General features: G+C 35.2%; 1 protein-coding gene and 1 non-coding gene across 4 annotated transcripts in view; both read right to left on the bottom strand.

The window, feature by feature from the left end:
* Window positions 1-24,344, bottom strand: part of ATG5 (autophagy related 5) — a 129,084-nt gene that overhangs the window by 86,128 nt on the left and 18,612 nt on the right. For 2 of the 3 annotated variants that reach the window (XM_047102244.1, XM_047102242.1), the window contains exons 3-4: window positions 21,922-22,049; window positions 12,808-12,886 (exon numbers count right to left, since the gene is read on the bottom strand). In XM_047102244.1, coding sequence (XP_046958200.1) covers window positions 12,808-12,886; window positions 21,922-22,049 — 207 coding nt within the window. The remainder of the gene's footprint in view (window positions 1-12,807; window positions 12,887-21,921; window positions 22,050-24,344) is intronic. The other variant, XM_047102243.1, reaches the window with a different exon arrangement.
* LOC124529452 (U6 spliceosomal RNA) lies at window positions 10,597-10,698 on the bottom strand. Its single transcript, XR_006966349.1, has one exon. It is a non-coding gene; the product is annotated as a U6 spliceosomal RNA (small nuclear RNA).

Below are 24,344 nucleotides of genomic sequence, written 5' to 3'. Positions count from 1 at the left end.
GTCTTTTTCAATATAAAGTGCCATATTTATTGTAGTATTTATGTACTTAACCATTTAATATATGTAAAACTGTGCTTTTATTAGGTTCCTGTATTTTTTTGTCACTAATAAAGTTTTCAGTTTTGTGCCCTTAATGAATTTTCCCCCAAGCCCTGTGATTTTTAACAGCATATTGCTTTTTAGGAATACATATTTTGCAGTAGAGTGATACTGCCCGTAGAAGTGGTGGGAATAGACATCCTTGCCTTTTTCCTGATGTTAGGGTGAAACATTCAGTAAACCACCATTTAGCATGATTTTAGCTATAGGCTTTTATACTTACTCTGTGTCAAATCAAAGAAATTCCCTTCTATTCCTAAATTTGCTAAGTGTTTTGAGGACAAATGGATACTGAATTTTGTCAAAAGCCTTTTTCAGCAAGGATCTATGTGACTGTATGATTTTTCTACCTTTGTCTGTAAATGTGCTGAATTATATGTATTCATTGATATTTGAAAGCTAAATCACCCTTGTATTTCTGGGACAACCTAAACACAGTCGTGGTGTATTGTCCTTTTCCTATATTGCTAGATTCAGTTTGTTAGTATTTTCTTGAGAGTTTTTGCATTTATGTTCATGAGGGATATTGGTCTGTGTTTTTGTTTTGTTTTGTTTTGTTTTTCTTTTAATACCCATTACACATTCTGGCATCAGTTACTCTGGCCTGTTGAGCAAACTGGGAAATATTCCCTCCCTTTCTATTTTCTGAAAAAAAAGTCTGTAAAGATTGGTACTATTTATTCCTTAAATATTCGATAGAATTCACCAACGAAACTTTACAAATTTCACTTTACAAGAAAGTTTTTTTAATGACAAATCCAACTTCTATACACATTTAGGGGTTATTCACATCTGCTATTTATTGTGTCAGTTTCAGTAAATTGTATTTTCACTGAGTATGTCAATTTGTCAAATTTGCTGGCATAAAGTTGTTCATTTTATTTCTCACTATCCTCTTAATAGCTATAGGATCTGTAGTAATATTCCATTTTTCATTCCTGATATCAGTATAAATTATGTTTTCTACTACAGAAAGTTTGTAAGTTCCTCTAAGCTTGGTTTTATATGAAGCACACAAACTTTAATTATGTTGTGTTTCCATTATCATTTAGTTTGAAGTATTTTTAAATTTCGCTTGTGATTTCTTCTTTGACCCAGAGTTAACTGAGGATTCAGTGACCCTATCCTTTAGACAACTGTGGTCATATATTTTATTTCAATGGTAGTATTAACCCTTCTGTAAAATTCTATCATTCTTATTTTAAACAGTCATATCCCTTTTAAAGCAGTTAAAGGAGGTAATCTTTTGTATTTACAATTTTATTAACCATTTCTGGTATTCTTCACTCCTGTCTGTAGCTTCTTTGAGTGTCTTAAGATGTCACTGTATTGTATTTTGATTTCTCATAAGACATCATCCATCATTCATCATCATTTACTGTTCTCTTTTAGGTCATGTTTCTTTTTTTGTAGCAGCTTTCAAGATTTTCTATATATTACTGGGTTTCAGAATTTTGATTATGATATGCCTAGGTATGCTACATATTTACTTGCTTAGAATTTCCTGAGCTTCTTCCAATACACAGATTGTTTTCTCCCCCAAATACAAAAAATCATTAACCATTATTTCTTTTTTAGAAACTGAGATATAATTCAGATGATATTTGCTTAAAATTCACCATTTAAAAAAGTACATTTCAGTAGTTTTAAGTATATTCACAAGGTTGTACAACAATCACTACTATCAAATTATGTAACTCCAGAAAAACCTCGTATTTATGAGCAGTCACACTAATTTACTTTCTGTCTCTAGATTTTGCACATTCTGGACATTTCATATAAATGCATCCCAATGTGTATACAATATGCAGTCTTTTGTGTCTTCCTTCTTTCACTTAGCATGACATTTCAAAGTTCATCTATGCCATAGCATGGATCAATACTTCATTCCTTTCCATGACCAAATTATAGAGTTGACCCTTGAACAAGTGGTTAGAAGTGTCAACTCACATCCCTCCCTATGCAGTTGAAAATCTACATGTAACTTTTGACTGCCCAGAAATTTAATTATGAATAACCTGATTGGAAGCCTTACAATAACATAAACAGTCAATCACCTATTTTATGTATGTTTTCTATACTGTATTTTACTATAAAGTGAGCTAGAGAATAGAAAATAATAAGGAAAAGAAAATACATTTATAATACTGTAGTATGTTTATATATATATAAAAAAAACCTGTATGTAAGTGGACCCACACAGTTCAAATCCATGTTGCTTCAAATTGTTATTTGAACATGTTATTTGAACATGTTGATCCATGTTATTCTATTGTATGGCTATGTATTTTGTTTATTCATTCATCAGTTGATAAGCACTGGGGTTGCTTCCATTTTTTGGCTATTATGACTAATGCTGCTATGAACATCCATGTGCAAGTTCTTACGTGGACACATGTTTTCAATTCCCTGGGGTAAATAACTATGACTGGAATTGGTGGGTCATATGGCAAGTCTATGTTAATCATTTGAGGAACTGTCAGACTGGTCTCCAAAGCAGCCACATCATTTTACATTTCTAATAGTAACATGTAACATATGAGAGTACCAATTAATCCACACTCTAACACCTGTTATTATCCAGCTTTTTGATTACAGTTATCTTAGTGGGTCGAAGAGAAAACTCAATGGTGTCTTTCTTTGCCCTTCTTTAATAACTATTCTGAACATCATTTCACATGCTTGTTGGCCATTTATATATCTTCTTTAGAGAAATGTCTACTCAAATACTTTGCCCATTTTTTTTTGTTCATTTTTACTTTGCTCATTTTTAATTGGGCTCTTTATCTTTTTAGTATTGAATTCTAGGAGTTCTTTATATATTCTGGACACTAGACCCCTCTTAGATAAGATGATTTTGCAAATATTTTCTCTTATGGGTTATCTTTTTACGTCCTTTGAAGCACAAAGGTTTTCATTTTGATCAAGTCCAATTTACCTGCCCCCCCCCCCCGCTTTGGTTTCAGTGTTATACCCAATAATTCACTGCCTAATCCAATGTCACAAATTTATTTATTTTTCTGAAAGTTTAATAATTTTAGTTCTTACATTTAGGTCTCTGATCCATTCCAACGTATTATTTTTTTTTAATATACAGTCACTTTCATTCTCTTACATGTGGGTATCCAGTTTGCCAGCACAATCTGTTGAAAAACTATTCTTTCCCTCACTGAACTGCCTTGGCACCCATATAGAAAATCAACTGCCCACAAATTTATGTTTTAGTCTTGACTCTCACTTCTACTCCACTGATTTATGTCTGTCCTTAGGCCAATACTATGGAGTTTAGGTTACTGTAGCTTTGAAATAAAGAAATGGGAGTCTAATCGGGGCACCTGGGTAGCTAAGTCAGTCAAGCATCCGACTCTGGATCTGGGCTCAGGTCCCAGATCTCATGGTTTGAGAAGTTGAGCCACACGTCAGGTTCTGTGCTCACAGTGCAGAGACTGCTTTGGGATTCTCTCTCTCCCCCTCTCTCTGCCTTTCACCCACTTGCAAAAACGCGTGTACACATGCTCTCTCTCTCAAAATAAATAAACATTAAAAAAACAGTTAAGGGGAGCCTGGATGTCTCAGTTGGTTAAGCATCAGACTTCACCTCAGGTTATGATCTCAAAGTTCATGAGTTCAAGCCCTGCACTGGGCTCTCTGCCATCAGTACACCGCCCGATTCAGATGTTCTGTCTCCCTTTCTCTCTGCCCCTCCTCTGTTCACATTCTCTCTCAAAAATAAAGGAAACATTAAAAAAAACAACAAAACTAAAAATGGGAGTCTAATCATTATTTCTTAAAAACATTTTTCTGAATCCTTCCCTCTTTCCTCTCCTCCTAGGACTCTAAGTACATATATGTAAGAGTGCTTGATATTATCCAAGAGGTCATCGGAACTGTCTCCCCCACCACCAGCACTGATTTTCTTCTTTTGATTCTTCATATTGGATAATTTCTACGGATCTGACTGTAAGTTCACAGAACCCATCTTGTGTCATCTCCAATTCACCGTTAAGCCCATCCAGTGAATTTTTCATTTCAGATATTATTCTTTTCAGTTCTATAATTGTGTAATCTTATTTTAAGTCATTGAGTTAATAGTTGCTTTAATTCATTTTTCCGAATTTCAAATGTGGGTTATCTTAGGACCAGTTTCTATCGATAGCATTTTTCCCCTTGATATGGTTCAAATTTTCCTGTTTATTTGCATGTATAGTAATAATTAGTTGTATGCTGAACCCTGTAAATATGGTGTGGGTTTTCTAGATTGTATTGTCTTTCTTGGTGAGTTTTGTTCTGCCTGGTGCCTCTCTGTATGATCCCAAGAAGGCCTAATTTTAGGCTTTATTAGAGCAGATCCAAAGCAATCCTTGCTCTTTAATGGGAGTTGGCCACCCTTTTTCTGTAAAAGGCTAGACAGTGAAAGTATTAGACTTGTGGGCCATACAGTGTCTATAGCAAGTGCTCAACTTTGCCCATGTAGCCCAAAAGTAATATGTAAATGAATTAGCATTGATGGCTGCATTTTAAAACAAATTTATTTACGGTCACTAGAATGTATATTCCACATAATTTTCAAGCTTCACAAAATACTTTTCTTGTGTAATCATTTTTTCAGCCACTAAAAAATATAAAAACCATCCTTAGATCACAAACCACACAAAACAATCAGTAGGCCAGATTTAGCACAGATCATAATCTGCTAATCTTGCTCTGAGATATAATTCTTACTCCTATAGCATGGTCTTTCTGGTCTCAGATAAATGTTTAGTTAGGTTAACTAAGTCTCTCTCCAGATGAGCTGGAATCCAACCTCTCCAGGTATAGTGGGACCTATCCCAATCTAACATGCATTCTCTAGTTGGCTTTAAGGAATATTGCCTATGCATGTTTAGCCCAACTCTCAGTAAAGGACTCTTGGGAAAGTCACACTGATACTTTCTTTGATACCCTGCTTAGCAAATTCCAGCTGCTTCAGTGGCTCAGAACTCCAATTTCTGCATCCTTAACTCAGCAGGACTTGCCTGCTCTATTTGAGTTTCATTCCCCATGACACAGTCAGGAAACTGCCCTGAAGCACAGAGATGGGCTAAATGTGGTGCTCACCTTGTTTGTTCTTTCTCTCTAATGTCCAGTGCCTGAAAAGAGCTCTACTTCATATATTTTGTCCAGTTTTATAGCTGTTTATGGCTGGAGGAAAAATCCAATCCAATTACTCTGTCATAGCTGAAAAGCAGATGTTAACCTCAATAAATATTCAATGAATAAATTAATGGCTAAACAAACCATATTTTATAAAGTTTTAAGTATACATGACCCTCCATGATCTCCACCTCCTTCACACCGTTCTGCAATCCCTTCCCCTAGACTATAGACAAGACTTTTATTTGCATTTAACCAAAAGAATATGGCAAAGGCTATGGGATCTTACTCCTACGATTAAGTCATGCTATATAAAACTCCAATCATAGGGTGCCTGGGTGGCTCAGTCAGTTGAGCATCCGACTTCAGCTTAGGTCATGATCTCATGGTTCGTGGGTTTGAGCCCTGCATCAGGCTCTGTGCTGACAGTTCAGAGCCTAGAGCCTGCTTCAGATTCTGTGTCTCCCTCTCTCTCTGCCCCTTCCCCACACACTCTGTCTCTGTCTCTCTCTCTCTTTCAAAAATAAATAAACATTAAAAAAATTTTAATGTCTCTAGCTCTAGAGACTTCTTGTTGACTCAGTGAAGTAAGCTGCCATACCAGGGAAGTCCACATGGCAAGGAACTTCAAGCAGCCTTTAGATACTCAGTGCAGCCTCTAACATAAGAAAGAGCCCTCAGTCCTACAAACACAAATAAATGAAATCTGCCAGCAACATGAATGAGCCTGGAAGAAGATTCTCAGTCTCCAGGCAAGAATGTAGCTCAGCCAACACCACGGTTACAGTGAGACCCTAAGAAGAAAGATCCCCAGAAACTGTGAGATAATAAATTTGTGTTGTTTTAAACTGCTACATTTGTGGTGATGTATTACACAGCAACAAATAACTAATATAATACACTACTGACAGATACTACGAAACAACCACCAATATTTAGAGCCGGCAAGTACCTGCAGCAGAAGCTGACTGTGATGTGTACTCAAGAACAGGGAGAGCTACCTCAGACCTATGTCTTCAACACATAGTGAAGAAGCAAGAGATATAGTAAATTTCCCCAGGGAGACACAGGGGCTCTTGGCCTAGCAAGAAAGGATCTGTTCATCAGAAAAAGGGTGTGGGGCAGTCATACAAATTATTTAAAGAACAGTCAAAACCCATAGTAGTGCCTTTTAAGCATTGTAGGAAAGATAGAGAATACTTTGATCCAAAAACCTAATTTTGTCTAGTCACAACCATTCTGTAGTGTTTGCACAGAAGCACTTACCTTAATGCTGACCCTCTTTTACCTAGCAAATTTGAACCATTACGCCTAATAATCACGGTCAAAATTCAGAATTAAAATTTGTGCTCTTATCAGAACCAAGTTATACCAATTTAGTACCACATTATCAGGATAGAAAGAAAAACACCAAGTTACTGTTGACTTTGTTTACTCATGAAACTCTTACTTAGGATATGCAATAGAACTGGGCATTTTAAAGAGCCCACTATCTTCACCTGATGTTACTTACTATATTTTTGAATCACACTACAAATTTATTTTTAAAAATTTCACACACTGTAAGCAACTTTTTAATTATAATGCAGCTTTGCAAACAGTATGCCTATAGGAATAATGAAAATTTCAGATGAAAAAAACCATAGAGAAAGAAAAATAAAGCAAAGGTAGCAAAATGTTAGCAACTGGCAAATCCAGGTAAAAAAATATGTAGATGTTCACCTGACAACTCTCAACTTTTCCAATACACATTTAAATTTTTTAAATAAAAAAGTGAAGAAGAGAAATAATTTTCTCAATAAGCTAATGAAGTTTAGGAATCAAAAATGTTCTTGATGCTAATTAGAAAAGTCTGAAGAAGTTACCATTTTCATTCTTGTTTTGATAAAGAGAAAGAAAACAAAGTAAATATCCAGATCTACGTTTTAAAGCAGTTAACACTTTACAATTATGTAATTATTTCTCTCTCAGAATTCCAAAAATAATGTAAAAATTTCTAAAAACATTTTAATTTTCTGAATCATCCTTACAACCTTTTGGTTCTTTACACAATATCATTAACTTTTAGATCTGCACTGTTCTCCAAACTCATGTTATTCCACATGTGGTCTGCTGGACCAACAGTATTACATTACCTGTGAATTTGTTAAAAATACAGAACCTCAACAGCCATACTATGGAAGCAGCCCACGTGTCCATATCAATAGATGAAAGGATAAAGAAGAAGTGGTGCATGCGTGCATACACATGCACACACACACACACACACACACACACACACACAAATATACAATGGGATTATTATTCAGCCGTAAAAAAGAATGATTATCTCGCCCTTGTCAACAACATGGATAGAGCTAGAGTATAATGCTAAATGAAATGTCAGTCAGAGAAAGAGATAAATCATTTGATTTCACTCACATGTGGAATTTAAGAAACAAAACAAACCAGTAAAAAGAGAGAGAGAGAGGGAGAGAGGGAGAGAGGGAGAGAGAGAAACCAAAAAGCAGATTTAACTATAGAGAACAAACTGATGGTTACCAGAGGGGAGGTGGGTAAGGGGATGGGGGAAATAGGGGATGGGGATTCAAGAGTACATTTATCATGATGAGAAAAATAAATAAAAATGTATATATTCATAGCTTCAATATCATTGATGACCCACAGTCTTTACAGTAAGGCAAGAATTATTAACTTCATCTATTCATAGTGATGGCAGGACAACTAAGATTAGGATAATGGCTGGAAGAATAGTTCAAGCTGTTTCTACTTCTTGCATGTCTATTGTACTTATGTGAGTTAGGTTAGCTGTTAACATCAATGAAATAAGGTAAATCACTAAGGAGCTACTCAGAACAATTATAATGTATGATCATGAAGTGTAAAAATTGTACAATAGGTGATGCTGCATCTTAGAAACCAAGCCAGAATGGATATGTCATCAAGATATGAGGTGTTTGAGGGGCACCTGGGTGGCTCAGCCCATTAAGTGTCTGACTCTTGATTTCGGCTCAGGTCATGATCTCACGGAGATCAAGCCCCAGATCAGGCTCACACTGACAGAGGGCTCACATTGATAGCATAGGGCCGCTTGGGAGTCCCTCTCTCTCTTCCTCTCTCTATGCCCCTCCCCCATGCACACTTTATCTCAAAATAAACTTAAAATAAGAACAAGATATAAAGTGTTTGAACCTATAATTTCACTTTGACAAAGTTATATAATTTTTACTAATACCTCACTCATTTAGAAAGACATAGGAGTTATGATACTGACTTGACACCAGTTTGAGCAGGTTTGATTCCTTCCTTTCTTATTTTACATTTATGTAAGAAGATTCTTCAAATGTATGATATGGGGGAGGGGGGCATCCATGTAGTCATTTGAGATAAGTAGCTATTAATTCTACTATTGGTATTTGTTTATATGCAAATTCCTCTAAAATTAAGAAAATTATTAATATCACTGCTGTTAATGAAATGAATGAACCTATGGATGAGGTAGTATTTCATATTGTATATGCATCTGGATAATCAAAGTGAGCTGGTGGCATTCTTGAAAAGTCAAGAAAGTGTAGTGGGAAGAAAGTTATGTTAACACCTACAAATACAGTTGTGAAACAAATTTTTGCTCAGGTTGAGTTAAATGTATAGCCTGAAAATAATGGGAGTCAGTGAACAAATCCTCCTATAATGACAAATAATGCTTCTATTGATAAGATGTAATGAAATTATGCTACTACATAATATGTATCATGAAGAACAGGGCCCAAGGATCAATTAGCTAGAGTTAAGTCCTGCTAGACCTCCTACTGTAAATAAGAAAATAAAACATAAGGCTCATTGTACAGCTGGTGATCATTTAATATTTCCTCCATGGAGGATGGTTTATCAACTAAATACGTTTTCTTGTAGGAATGGCAATCATTATGGTAGCTGATACAAAATATGTTCATGTGTCAACATCTATGCTGACTGTGAAGTTATGATGAACTCATGCAATAAAGTCTAAAAATCCAATGGAAAAAAAAGAAAAATAAATTAAAAAAATAAAAAGGCAGAACCTCTGCCTTCAGCCCAAACCTACAGAATCAGAATCAAAATCCTCACCTTAACAAGACACACAGGTAATTTGTATGCACAAGTCTGAAGAGCACTGCTCTAGACATTAAAACTCATTTACTATGAACATTATATATCTATTCAAATGACAAGCATCAAAGTCAGTTAAAAAGAAAATACCTGAAAGCTTTTTAAAAGATTTCCCCCACCAAGAATTCAGTCTGAACTACAAAATGATCCAATATGTGTGTGTGTGTGTGTGTGTGTGTGTGTGTGTGTGTGTGTGTGTGTTTATGCAGACAGAGTCTCTTGGAGAGCTTATTATTGCATAAAACCTAATCAAAATCAATTAATATCTTTGAAAGCAACTGTAAAAGAAATAAATTGCAAACTGTATGGTTAAAATACAGACACCATTTGGCATAGTCAATGCAGTATCATAAGAGATAAAATACATTCATATCAACTGACAAAGTTACTATTTGATAAATTCAATCTGTTGATAAACTATTATCTAGAAACTAAAAACAAAACAAAACTCTGCTCCCTCATTCTAAAAGCACTGCTTTGCTACCTGCAAATGTAATGCTTACTCAATTTTATTGTAATCAATCAAAAGCCATAAAGTAATGCAACAGAAATGGACCACATCAATTAAACACTCAGGGACAACTTTTGAGGAAAGCTAAGTTTTATAACCCTAAATAAAGGGAACTTAATTTACAGAAAGAAATCTGGGCAATAATTTTCTTCCAACACAGGCCAGGGGCAGAAAGTGTACAAAGGGCAGCTATGAGAAACACGTTGGTAGTTTGAGCAAATTTAAAACATCCTCCATAATTTCCTTATTAGCTCTAAGATTCCGCTTTTTTTGGATTTCTCTAATAAACTTCCCATCTGGGAAGAAAATGTGTGACCTACTAAAGACCTCAAAAAGCAATTCATTTAAAAATACCAAGAATATACCATTAGATGTAACACAAAAATCATTTTTTTGTGAAAAATAACTATTTTCCAGAACAACAACAATAAAAACTTAGGGAGAATACTGGCACTGTTTTATGGTTTTACAAATATTTTTAATGTGTGGCTTAGTAGAAAACAGATAAATTATCTTACTAGTTTCAGTTTATTATAACATTAATGTGGAATCTGAAAACATATCAATAAACATTTTGATCTGTGACATTAAAATCCCTGATTCTGACCTTGTATTTTGAACAGATCTTTTTCACAATCATTATTTTGTAACATCATGCATTGACCATTTGGGAATTATTTGTTTACTGAATTAATGTAGATCTCCAAATGCTGACACATTTCTTACATAAAATTTCTTGCGCAGGGGCCATGCTAATCTTCTCTGTATCGTTCCAATTTTAGTATATGTGCTGCCGAAGCGAGCACCTTACATAAAATTTCTTAAAAAGCAGATGTTAAAATGACCACCAATCTCATCAGAAAATTGTTTTAAGAATAATAAAGCTGTCGAGCTCATGGTAGCAGATATGTTTTCCAAAATTCCAATTTTCACTTAAAAGTTCACGTTATCACTGGCAACAAATATTGTCAGTTGCTGTCCTTGCAATGAGAGATTCACTTCATTTATTTTAAAAAACTGTCTTACAAATGACCAAATATGAATAACCACACTGTCAGTCACTCTTTCAAATAAAAAAATGGTGTTTCACGAACAAAGTGACTTGTTTGGCCTGCCCTCAAACAAGGGCACAAGTGCTTTTCCTTAAGACAGCCATCATTTTTGACATACAGCAGAAGTGCTTTATATACACTCTCCATTTCATCACAAAGCAGATTGAAAAGGCATGTAGTTAATAATAATCAATAACCTGTACTGCTTCATCCAGAATAGTCTTAAGTGAACGACTGTGGCAGTGAGGAATACGATAACCACTTGCACAGTGCGGTGCGTGCACTGCCCGGCTTTGTGCTATGGCACCACAGTTTTACCCACCATCTCTTTTGCAGGTGAGTACAAATGGAAACACAGAGGAAAGGGAAACTAGCATCTTATTATTACTACAGAAACAGATTTACCCTCATGGATCTTTTCAAAGAGCTTCGGGTACCCCTATGGGTCCACAGACTGCTTTGAGAACCATTACACTAAAACAATCATAACAATTTGAAGCTTTTCCTATCATTATTACAATCCACTGATTCATTCAATGGGTAATTACAGAGGGCTTGGTGTGTAGTGCCAGCTGGGCACCATACAGTGTGTGAGTGTTTCGAGCGTCTCTGGGTCATTCACTCATGTACCTCAAGTTTGTAGAATAGTGCTTGGCTGGCACACAGCAGGTTTCTGGTATTTGCTGAATAAATAAATAAAAGTGTAGCTGTGATATGTTTTAACCTAGATTTCAAAGTCTTAGAGTGCATCCTTCTCACCCATGCAAATAATCTAATTATGGGAATTTTTTTCAACATAATGGGAAAGACTAACGTGTTAGGCAATATGGAACCTTTACCCTCATTATTCTTGGAGTAGTTTTATCTTCAGACCATTCTAAACTTAAAATATTATATATACAGGCAGCCTTTGATTTGCATGGTACCATAGTAACTGAAAGTCACACGTATCAGAACCATATCCTCACTCTGTATGGTCCTGTGGTAATAAAACCTGTGGTAACATGGTACTGTGCAAAGCACATTAGTGCAAATGACAGGGAAATAAACGCCAATGACCCACACACTCACTTTTAGTAAAATGGAAAGGAAAGCATCTTAGGAAGAATGGGTGAGCAGCCTTTAGGCAGTGACTCTGAATGAGTGCCGCTTACAGGAAAGCAAATTAGACACTTAATACGACTTTTCAATCTTTTAACATACCTCCCTCCCACAATCCATAACCCTCTGAGAATCACTGCCTAGTGATCAACTAATAGAGGTATTTCAATCCTTCAATAGTATTCGTGAATTGCTTGGGGAGCAGGGGCTGAAAAATCAAGGTGGTTAAGGGGAAAGACAGACCATGTTATAAAATACTGGGACAAAATTAAGTTACAATAAATCTGGACTGGGTCTTAAAAAGTACAGGAATTAAAATTTCTCAAAACACACTCAGATCTTGTCTTTGGACTTCTGTCTCCTAACCCTTCTCACAATTCAATCAAAATAGCCTTAGAGTTACTCAACAGTGTTAAGCTGTATCCCTCCCTACTCCTATGCCTACATCTAAACTCAGGACTTTGTTCTTCCTATTTGAGATTTTTTTTTAATGAATATAAATATTCCAAAATATTTCAGATTTTAAATGTAGTACATTCAGTTCCAACAAATAGGCATTTATACATACGATGTTTAAATGGATCTGCCAAGAGTTAGGAATAAATCGAAACCTATATGGATGAACACTAGTGGCAGCTTAGGCATTAAAAAGTATCATGGGAGAGGCAATAAACAACTTCTCTTAAAACAAAAATTCTACTCATAAGTCTACTTACTAAATACCACAAGTGGGATAAATGGGAAATGCTACTTCAACTATACCTTAAAATGCACTGTGATGTTCCAAGGAAGAGCTGAACTTGATGCAAGAAGATCAAATAACAAACCAATTGGATAATGCCTAAAAACAAAAGAGTACGTTTTAAGAAAGAGTATTTTAAAGTTATAACTACAACTACAAAATAAACTTCAGCACATATTGTAACATCAAATATCAGGGGGCTTTAACCACAAATCACAGGAAGACAACATTTTACACAGTTACTTGCCTAAGCTAATATGGTATTGTTGCCAGGTACTAGTCCTTCTTCTAACCATTTCATTCCCCAACGAAGCCTCAATATACATAATGGGATTGTGCTAAAACATCGTTTATCAGTCATGACCACTATTATATCACAGTACTGCAATACCTGATTATCATCCCAGTGTTCATATTGGGCAACCAGTTTTTTAAAGCTTATTTAAATTTCTTTTTTTATTTTTAAAACAACTTAAAATTTTAGAAAATTTTAAGAAGAAGAGCACCTAAGAAAGCATACAATCATCCATTTTTGGTTATTACTATAGCATATAAATTTCCAGCCTTCTATTTATGCATACATATCTAAATATAGATTAAGCTTATCCTTTACATAATACTATACCCTGCTTTTTTCATATAACATCATGTCAACATTTTCCAAAGTCACTGAATATTTTTCTGCAACTTCAAACTAAAGTGGGTTTTTTTTTTTTTAATGTTTATTTTTGAGACAGAAACAGAGCGTGAGCACGGGAGGGGCAGAGAGACACACACACACACACACACACACACACACACACACACACACACACACACAGAATCTGAAACAGGCTCCAGGCTCTGAGCTGTCAGCACAGAGCTCAATGCAGGGCTCAAACCCACGAACTGTGAGATCATGACCTGAGCCGAAGTCAGACGCTCAACCGATTGAGCTACCCAGGTTCCCCTTTTTAAAATAAATTCTATGGGGCACCTGGGTGTCTCAGTCGGTTAAGCGGCTGACTTCAGTTCAGGTCATGATCTCTCAGCTCTAAGGCTCATGAGTTTGAGCCCCGCCATCGGGCTCTGTGTTGACAGCTTAGAGCCTGGAGCCTGCTTCTGATTCTGTGTCTCCCTCTCACTCTGCCCCTCCCCTGCTCACGTTCTGTCTCTTTCTCTCTATCAAAAATAAACATTAAAAAAAATTTTTTTAATAAGAAAAAATATATTCTGGACTTCTAAATAAGAGAACATTCCCTAATATAACTTTACTCACAGTGAAGCAAATTATTTAGCAATAAATACAAGGTTAATAATACAAACCTTGCAGATTTCAACAAACCTTATTTTTAAAATCATCCTTTCAAAGAATCTAAAGTGGCTTAAATAATGAAATAGAATTAAATAATGCTCCCCAAAAAAGCAAAAACACGACTAGCTGGTATCCTATACGGTTCTGTCCTTTGAATGTCAGTGAGTTATGCCTAGATTTAAAAGCTGAAAAATTTGGAAATACATCTAATTCCTCTCAAAATGGTGACCCAATACATTGCCTAACCAAGATTCAAATATTAACTAATACTAGTTATGTTTGCTTACATCTACACAACATAACTGTGAAAAAGTCATCAATTACTAGAGATCATGTATTTATTTAGAAATAATTTAGAATGAATGCGCCGCTAGTAAAATAAAACAGTAGGTAGTTTTAGTCACATATGTGTTATATCTCTTAATAACACCCTCGAACGTCTCTATTTGAAAGTTAGCATCTAACACAAATCTTTCATAACCAAGTATGAGTACTGAAGGAAATTCTGGATTACCTAAATAATAGAACGTTTCCTTCAGAAACATTTCAGAAGCCATGGAAGGGGAAAAAAGAAAAAAAAGAAAAAAAAAAGCCCTAGCCTGCCAAAAACTAAAATAAAAATAATAATTAAAAAAAACAAAATAAAAACGCTGCTTTATAGACAAGTTACAGATTCTATCAATTCTCATCCTTCTCTCTGAACTTCTTAAATTGTATGAGCTCTATATAATGCCTTGTATTTTTACAAAAGAGACCTCTGTTAGTTCTATTCTAGGAGTTCTAGTTCATCATTTTAGGAATTATTTCATTATTCATCAATTATTCCCATCTATGCTTTAAAGATAAAAAAGACTGAAATAGTAGCAATTTGGAAGAATAATGGCATGCCTAGAAGGATGATACAATAATGCATCCTTCCATTTTCTCACTGTTTCACCAAGAATATCATATTTCAAGAAAGCATAAAGTAAGGATCCAGACCCCATCTGCTTTTAGGTATCATTAACATGGCTGAAAGCAAAAAAAAAGTCTTGTTTTCCATGCATAGTGGGAAAGAGAGGAAACACTGACAAGGGAAGATGTTATGCAATTATCCGATAAATCAGATGATTTTTACAAAAAGAGCAGTACTTTAGACTTTAGACCGTAAAACTGATCATTTAAGTGAAATCTCAGATTATGAGTCATTAGATGATATTCTAGGCGAATTTTACAGAATTCAAAAACTAATTAATGAACAATGTATTTTTTTGGTTATATATATATGTATGTATATACTTATATAGATAGATACATATTTTTAAAATTCAAGTTAGTTAACATATGGTGTAGTGTTGGTTTTAGGAGAATTTAGTGATTCAGCAACTTACGTATAACACTCATCCCAACAAGTGCCCCCTTAATACCCATCACTCATTTAGCCCATCCCCCCACCTACCTCCCCTCCAGCAACCCTCAGTTTGCTCTTTGTATTTTAGAGTCTCTTCTGGTTTTCCTCCTTCTCTGTTTTTATATTATTTTATTTTTCCTTCCCTTCCCCTATGTTCATCTGTTTTTGAACAATGTATTTCTAAAGAGATGGCATTCTTATCCACTTAGTCGTTCAACAGCAAGAATTCCATTATACAATATTTTATGACAAGAATCTGGATCATTTTGCTAAAAAGATGTGTGATAGTATTTTTACATCTTGTATGCTATTTGTGCACTGCAATTTACCTGATAGGAAGCAGGTAAGTGCTAAAGGCAGATTTGTACCAAAGATGACAGGAAGGAATCATATGACGTAGAAATGAAAAAGTATTGATCATTCGAATTGGTATTTACTAATGTAAACACAAGTTTTACAACAAAATCATGATCTGTCAAAGGTTTTAAAAACTTCTTTAAGCATTGCTGTAAAGTACCAATAAGCCAGAACCTCTTAGAGGTCTATTTACATGACAACAAATGAGTAGTTAGTTGCATTCAGAAGACACTGCCCATTTCAGGTATCTGTACCTTCAAATCCAGGAAAATACAGAGTGAAAATCTGAATTTGCTGTATTTAAATACTTCTTAAAATCTCTAATAAAGTTGTCATTCACTATTCCTTTATTCATCTCTAAGTTATTTATAAAATGACTTAAACATATGTCTGTCTGTGTATCTATCTAAGTTCACTTCCTCAGATGGTAAATGAAGACTCTATCTATCTAAGTTCACTTCCTCAGATGGTAAGTGAAGACTCTTTATCCTGATAAATATTAGGATGAAATTTAAATATTATGGTTCCTAATACTTATATTTAAATATAAATGTATGTAAAGTATTAATATAAAAGCATTCTAAATGTAATAGCTAATAACTACCCTGTAACACTCCTTAAAAATAAAACTGCACCAAAAAAAACTATCTACTTCCTTATACTGTCTGGTCAACATCTACAGCTTATATACGGCTCAAAGCAGGTGTTTATGTCAGAATGATTTTGATGCAAGGATACCACCTCCAAACAAATATACTATCTGAATTAACTGGTTCCAAGACTTCTTATTTCTGATGAGTTTATTAATATGCAAGAAAATCTATAACCAAAAACAGAACTGGCAAAAATTAAAGGTACTGAATTTCTCTTACACTATAATCTGATTTACATCAAGGGTTTCAAAAGTACTAATTTGTACAACTCCTCTAAATAGATATTCTACATAGTTTTGTCAGGAGGCTGCTAACCCACAACACAGAAACCACATAAGCCATAACTATAAGTAAATCATAATGTAGCCATTTATCTGTTATGTTGCTACTCCTGCCAATCTAACCTAAATTTAACAGAAAAGGAAGCGGTGAGGATATGAACCTGGAATATATCCCAGAAGAGACCCAACAGTAAAGGCTCCATCTACCGCCCCATAACAACTGACTGTGCCAGAAGTTAGTGTGAGGTCTATTTTTCACATTTTATTCATTTTCTTTCTCTTCCTTAAACTGATCTAGTCTTTTCTAAATTCAATTTCTCAAAATGAGTAATATTTTCATTATTCTTTGCATAAGCTGTTTCTTCTTCACCCTTTCATTACTGCTAAAATACATACACACATACTGGCCACATGTATAGCAATAACGGATATGTTCCTAAGTCAGCCAAGGGTGCTCACAGTAATCTAAACATCTGCAGTGGGATAATAAAGCAGTATTCTAACATCAGCAGCAAAAGAAAGCTTCCCCATATACTAGAGAACTGTCATCCTACTCCATGTCACTGAAATAAATGCAGCCTATTCATAAGTCTGTTACAGTGATTTCACTAGAAACAGGATTACATTTCATTGAATAAAAAAGGGCACAACTCAAATGTACACCAAAGTAATTTAATGATTACAATAAATTTTGCCCTGCTTCATCTATGGAACAAACAACTGTAGACTACCACTGTGTTTCACAGCTTTCTAAACCTATTCTTATGCATGAAAAATTACAAAAATAACCAAGGGGATGCTAAATGTCTAAAATGCTAAGTAAGCCACATTTCAAAATTCAAGTTTACAAAATAATGTATAAAATTTTAGAAGTTCAAAACCTTAGAAAAATGACTATCCATAAGAGAGAAAAGCCTGCACAGTGTTTATGATTAAGATGTCATTTTGTTAAAATTTACTTCTGAAACCACACAGATATAGTATTAAATTCTGGGTCATTCCGTTTATGTTTAAGATCAAAATCAGTGCCGCTTTTTTTTTTTTTTATTCAAAAGGTAGTTTCAACTTCTTACTTTCAACAATCAGTCCTGAAAATAAGTCAGTTTACCTAAGATAATAATAATAAGAAAGGAAAACTTTTTCTAAAACTTATACTGAAGGCCTAAGATCTAACCAATATTAGGGTATACAAACAAAGTATTCTTTTGAAGAACCAGAAACTGTTCTCTTAAAATAAGTCTAATACAAAAGTAACAAATACAATCTTTGGACACTTGATTTATGGTAAAAAGTAACTTCACCTTTTAAAATGCAATGTTAGAGCACCCTCTGCTGACTAATCAACTCAAATCACTCTTTAAAAAAAAAAAAAGATCCTTACATTTGAGTTAGATCAGCACTTTCCACCTGCCATGTAATTTTTAAAACAAAGGACTGTAGAGGATAAAACATTAATCAAATAAAGACCCCTCGGATTCTCTCTATAAATCAACAATACCTTAAGTATTCATTATGTGTATACCACTGCTCTTAAATATATTTCTATTCTAAGACGGACAATTAACATAAGCAATGCAGAGAGAACATACAGAATTAAAAAAAACAACAACTGGGGCGCCTGGGTGGCGCAGTCGGTTAAGCTTCCGACTTCAGCCAGGTCACGATCCCGCGGTCCGTGAGTTCGAGCCCCGCGTCGGGCTCTGGGCTGGTGGCTCAGAGCCTGGAGCCTATTTCCGATTCTGTGTCTCCCTCTCTCTCTGCCCCTCCCCCGTTCATGCTCTGTCTCTCTCTGTCCCAAAAATAAATAAACGTTGAAAAAAAAAAAAATTAAAAAAAAAAAAAAAAAAAAAAAAACCAACAACTAGCAAATAGAATATCAGCAGGCGTGGTAGAAAGAGCCCTGAACTGAGAACTCAAAATCCGGTCCTACTTACTCATTTGAGCAAGTTATTTTATTGATTGGAGCCTCATTTTCTCAATAAAAAGAAGAGACTAATTTAATTTAGATTCATTCATGCAGTGAACAAACATTTACTTAGCACCTCTTACGTACTGCTACTTAAGGTACAAAGCCCATACTGAAGTATCTCGTGCAGATATTTAAACAATCATAACAATAAATATGAATAGGACTTCTAGAGTAAGAAAGAATATCAATTTATGCTCTTTCTTCCTTCTTTTATGAATTATCTTGTGTTTGATTTTTTTCTCACTTGACTTTATTTAAAACTCCAAAGAATCAGGTATAAGAAAGATGTTATCATCCTACTCAAATACATGTTCTTCTACTCTTTAAGACACTTGCATGGTCTCAAAAGTCCAAGTCCTACAAAACTTCAGTGGTAGCTGCTTCCCTACATGATTATCCTATATGAAGCCCACTGCTTAAATGCCAGATATTGATACCCTATGACTCCTTTAACACAGGGAAGATAACTCCTTTAATGTGGAAGAAAACTGCAATAGTTAGGAGGAAAAAGAGAAAAAGATTAAGACTTAGCCCAGAGGTCCTAGGTTACATTCACACCTCTGGAAGCTATTCCTTCCTCAAATACATGGAGTACCTAACAATATCGTAGTTAGTCCCCCATATCTGTAGGGGATATATTCCGAGACTGCCCCAGCAGGTGCCTGAAACCACAGATAGGCCCAAACTCAACACATTTTACATTTTTTCCTAAATGTACCTATGGTAACGTTTCATTTATAAATTAGGCACAGTAAGGGACTAACAACAATAACATAATAGAACAATTACATTAAGTTATATTAAAAGTTACATGAAGTGGTCCGTCAAAATATCTTACTGTACTGTACTCACCACTCTTCTTGTGATGATGTGAGATGATAAAATGCCTACGTAATGAGATGAAGTGAGGTGAATGACATACGCATTATGGCACGGCGTAAGGCTACTACGGACCACCTTCCGACAATACGTCAGAGGAGATCACCTGCTTCCAGACCACGGCTGACTGAGGGTAAATGAAACTACAGAAGCAAAACCGCAGGATAAAGGGGGACTACTGCACTAAAGGCAGAGTTTTAACAAAAGCCATTAAACACAATGAGCTTACAACAAGACATATAACTATGAGAGTGACATCACGCATAATAAAAAGTTATCACCCCAAAACCTACAATGAAGTATGTGACCACAGTTACTTTCATACAAGCTCTCTAAAAGTAAAACTAATTTTAATTTTACTCTTTAATAAAAGACTTTCAGAAGGGATAAATCCTGACAAAGTAAGGACATGATATATTTAAGCCAAGATCATTACTCCACAGTAATAGGGAGAAATGGGTCCAAACATTATTTACTGATACAGAATATAAATGTGTAGAATACAAATCCTATCAAATACAAAAACAACCACCATACAGGATGGATTAAAAAGCAGCTGAAGGATGATGACTAAGCACTCATTTACTTGTAAAAGTTAAATTGAGGTTTCCCATCACTTTCAGAGTTTCTCATTTGGGGGTGGTTTTGTACCCCTCCACCCCGGGACATTTGGCAACATTTTTTATAATCATGACTAGAGGGAATATTACTAGCACTGGCAGGCAGAGGTCAAGGCTGCTGCTAAAAATCCTGCAATGTATAGGATAGCCCTTCCACAACAAAAAATTATCTGGGTCAAAATGTCAACAGGGCTGTTGTTGAGAAGCCCTACTTTACAATGATAAAATTGAAAAGCCTAGTGTCAGTCACATGGATTCTTACAATAATGTGTATGCAACTAATACACATAAAGCAATGTAACTTCAATACCCAACTATAATACAGATAGAACTGCCAAGAATATAGATATATCCTATTGCTACTCAGCCACAATCTTTTCCCCTCCTTCCTTTCCCTCTACTCTCCTGGTCCTTGCTCCTCTTATACTTCTTCTAAGCCACCTTCCCATTCCAAAACCTCCAATTCTGAGAAATAAAAAGAAACAGAAAACATGGACTTATCTGTGCTGTCTGAGATCTAGAACTAGTCAAGAGTCATAATGAGTCTGATATATGACTATGAAGCTCATCAGTACGGTTTTTACTAAAAAATGAATGCTATAAAGAACTTTGTCATCCTTTCCCAGAATTGCCTCAAAAAGTTGGAGACGTGACCATAACCCAATACAAAATCACCTTGTAGGTTTCTAAACCATCATGAGAAATCTATTCACTCGTGGGAATTCATCAACACAAGGTAAGTTCCAAAAGTTCACTCCTTATTTCTAAGTAATGCTTGTATTTAAGTCAACTGCACTTATTAAACATCTACTAGCTTCCTTTTTTATAAGACTCTTTTTAAACTCTTCATTTTAATACTCCGAGATTCAGAATCCAAGTCTACTTTTAACCTATTTATACGTTTCATATTTCCTTCGAGTCTTGACTCAGTCTATTATCTTTTCATTCAACTACATTCATATGGCAGCATTTCAACACCTATATCCCAGCATACCTTGAACCTTTTTTTTTTTATATGCCTCTCTCTGTAATTTCTCCAGTTTCACTAAACATTTTTGGAAGCACAATTTACAAAACTCCCTACAGTAACAGAGGAAGCACAAAATACATCATCTGTACATGGATAAGCCCAGATTTAGGATTTATTTTCAATATGTTTCTTCAGAATGATATAGTATCAAAATTATTTTTCACATAAAAGGAAAATCAATACATTTTTAATACTAAACCAAGGCTAGATAAAATGTGCATATTGGCACAGTGATCAACTAAATATGGCAATCAGTTGGAAAGATGCCATTTTAGGTAATCATGTGCATATAAAGATCTATTATAAAAACTTTGGAAATAGAACCAAAATTGAATACTGCCACAGAGTGACATTCTTAGGGGAGTCTTAAATGTATCTGAAGAAAGGAAAAAAAAAAACCAACCGCATAACCAAATACACTACTATTATGCTATAGAAAAATCTACTGTTGAAAATATATACAAATGTGTCCAGTCTCCCATGCATCCAACAGAAGGAAGAAATATTTTCAGTAAAATATTTGAATAAAATGCACTGTATTATATGAGCTAGACTAGTGATTTATTTCTTTATATAACTTTTTTAAAATTGCTAGAGGGCACTATACCTTCTTAAAGCTAGCATATACTCAATGCTTAAAAATGCAGAAAAATTCACTCACCATTTCAGTGGTGTGCCTTCATATTCAAACCATATCTCACTAATGTCTTCTTGTCTCATAACCTTCTGAAAGTGCTTTTTCACTTTGTCAGTTACCAACGTCAAATAACTTACTCTTGGCAAAAGCAACTGAAATGAAAATTTGTAAAACCGTATTTATTTACTATTTTTTTTAAATGTATATACTAAATAGGTTTTTGAATCTTAAGGAAAAACAGCCATGTTTTTTGCATTATTTTGAATATTCCACACAAAGTCAACTGCTTTTTATAGCAAACCCTTTATAGGCTAAAGGTTAATAACTTTTAAAATTTCTTGTCATTACTTAAAGTACAGCTTATAGTATAAGTACCTAGAATAAACAACACAAATCAATCTACATACAATCTTTCTGTAATACTTTTCTCCAAATAAAAATACAATGTAATCAGATGTCATGCTATTTAGGATGCTTCTTACTTCTATTAAATTTAACTTAAAAATTAATATGATTCACCTGAGTTAATTAAACTGTTCTGAGAAGATAATCAACTCAGTCCTAATGTACATCTTGACTTATCAATCAGGACTTCTCAATTGGTCCATCATGTTTTGATAATCTACTGTGTATTAGGTTACTCGCAATGAAGAAGAACACCAAGACAAAGATATAATCTGTCCTCTTCTATATGAGGCTAAAAAAAAATTCATAAGAAGTACTTACAAAAATACTTCATTGCAGCAACAGAGAGGCCTTTAAAGGTAAAATAGAAGCTCATTTAATGAACAAGAGAGGCCCACTATGATAGCATGAATAAAAGGATGGCACAATGAGAAACAGTATTTGAGGAATATTCTAGCAGTTTGTACATAAAAGACTTAAAGAAGGTAAGATTATAGACTGGAAATCTGTTAAGGAAACATCACATGAGGAGATGGGCATGAAGGAATGGAAAAGTGAGAAAGGTCTGGAAATCAGTCAGACAGATTTTGGTTACTACTAATCAAAAAACTGAAGGAGAAAAACAAGTTAAAGATGATTATTGAGCTACACATTTAAGTCTTTAATTTTTTTTTAATGTTTATTTTTGAGAGACAGAGAGAGAGAGCGAGCATGCAATCAAGGGAGGGGCAGAGAGAGAGGGGGAGACAGAATCTGAAGCAGGCTCCGAGTTCTGAGCTGTCAGCACAGAGCACGATGCAGGGCACGAACCCAGGAACCCATGGGATCATGACCTGAGCCAAAGTCCAATGCTTAACCAACTGAGCCACCCAGGCACCCCTAAAGCTTTGAAGTGCAATAAGACACAAGCTTAAGATGTAATACCGGTAGACTGGTGATCCTGCCACTGTCCATCAACTCCTTCAATCCTGTCTTCACAGAGCCTGGGGCTACTTGGACTTTGGAGAAAGAAAAGTCTGGGAGGGAATATTGGGCTAGGTAAACCTTCAACCAGCATAGTTATAATGGCCATCATTGTTTTTCCCCCACCAAAGATACCCAGAAAGAAAACATGATAGTATGTAAGAAAATTGGTTAGAATTTTTATAAAGAAGAACACACAAGTGGATAAAAGGAGGAAAGTGGCTGGGGCGCCTGGGTGGCTCAGTCATTAAGCATCCAACTTCAGCTCAGGTCATGATCTCACGGTTTGTGAGTTTGAGCCCTGCATCATACTCTATGCTGACAGCTTGGAGCCTGGAGCCTGCTTTGGATTTTGTGTCTCCCTCTCTCTCTGTCCTTCCCCCACTCACACTCTGTCTCTCAAAAAAGGAATAAATGTTAAAAAAATTTTTTTAAAGGAGTAAAGTGGCAAAAATTTATGTTTTTCCCTCCTTTGTAGTAGATACTCTAGCCATTTCTTACTTTCTAAGCTTCTGTCTTTTGCTGGTAAAATTGTATTGTTATTCTCTTTCAGCTGCTTTTGACAGGCTAACTCTGCTGCATTTTTCATGCTGTTTATTCAGTTATGTCTTTTGGGGGTGCCCAGGTGGTTCAGTCAGTTAAGCATCTGACTCTCGATTTTGGCTAAGGTCATGATCTCAACCTCAGGAGATGTGGAGCCTGCTTAAGATTCTGTCTCTTCCTCTTCCTCTGCCCCTCCCCTGCTTGTGAGCACATGTACACACTCTCTCTCAAGAAAACAAATTAATTAATTAATTAAGTGAAAAAGTTGTCTTTTGGTTAGTAAATCAAGTAGAACTACTGGGCTGGGGAATACATACAAAGAGAAATACTCTGGTTAAGGGAACTAATATTTAATCACAGAAAATCAAGATAACAAGCCCCAACTGGGTAAAAGAATATGACAGTGGTCCTAGGGACAACAGGGTACAGGGGGTAGGAGGTAGCTGGCATGCTCCAGGATGGAACGGAAGGTACTCATTAATACTAGAACTAAGCTTTTGGATAGCAATGTGGATTCAACAAAATGTTAAGTTCCT

Source organism: Lynx rufus, unplaced genomic scaffold, assembly GCF_022079265.1.
Source record: "Lynx rufus isolate CCGP_SWC_20201006 ecotype Redwood Valley unplaced genomic scaffold, mLynRuf1.p SCAF_6, whole genome shotgun sequence".
NCBI lineage: Eukaryota > Metazoa > Chordata > Mammalia > Carnivora > Felidae > Lynx > Lynx rufus.
Note: the sequence above shows the minus strand (reverse complement) of the source record. Positions and strands in the feature narration are given on the sequence as shown.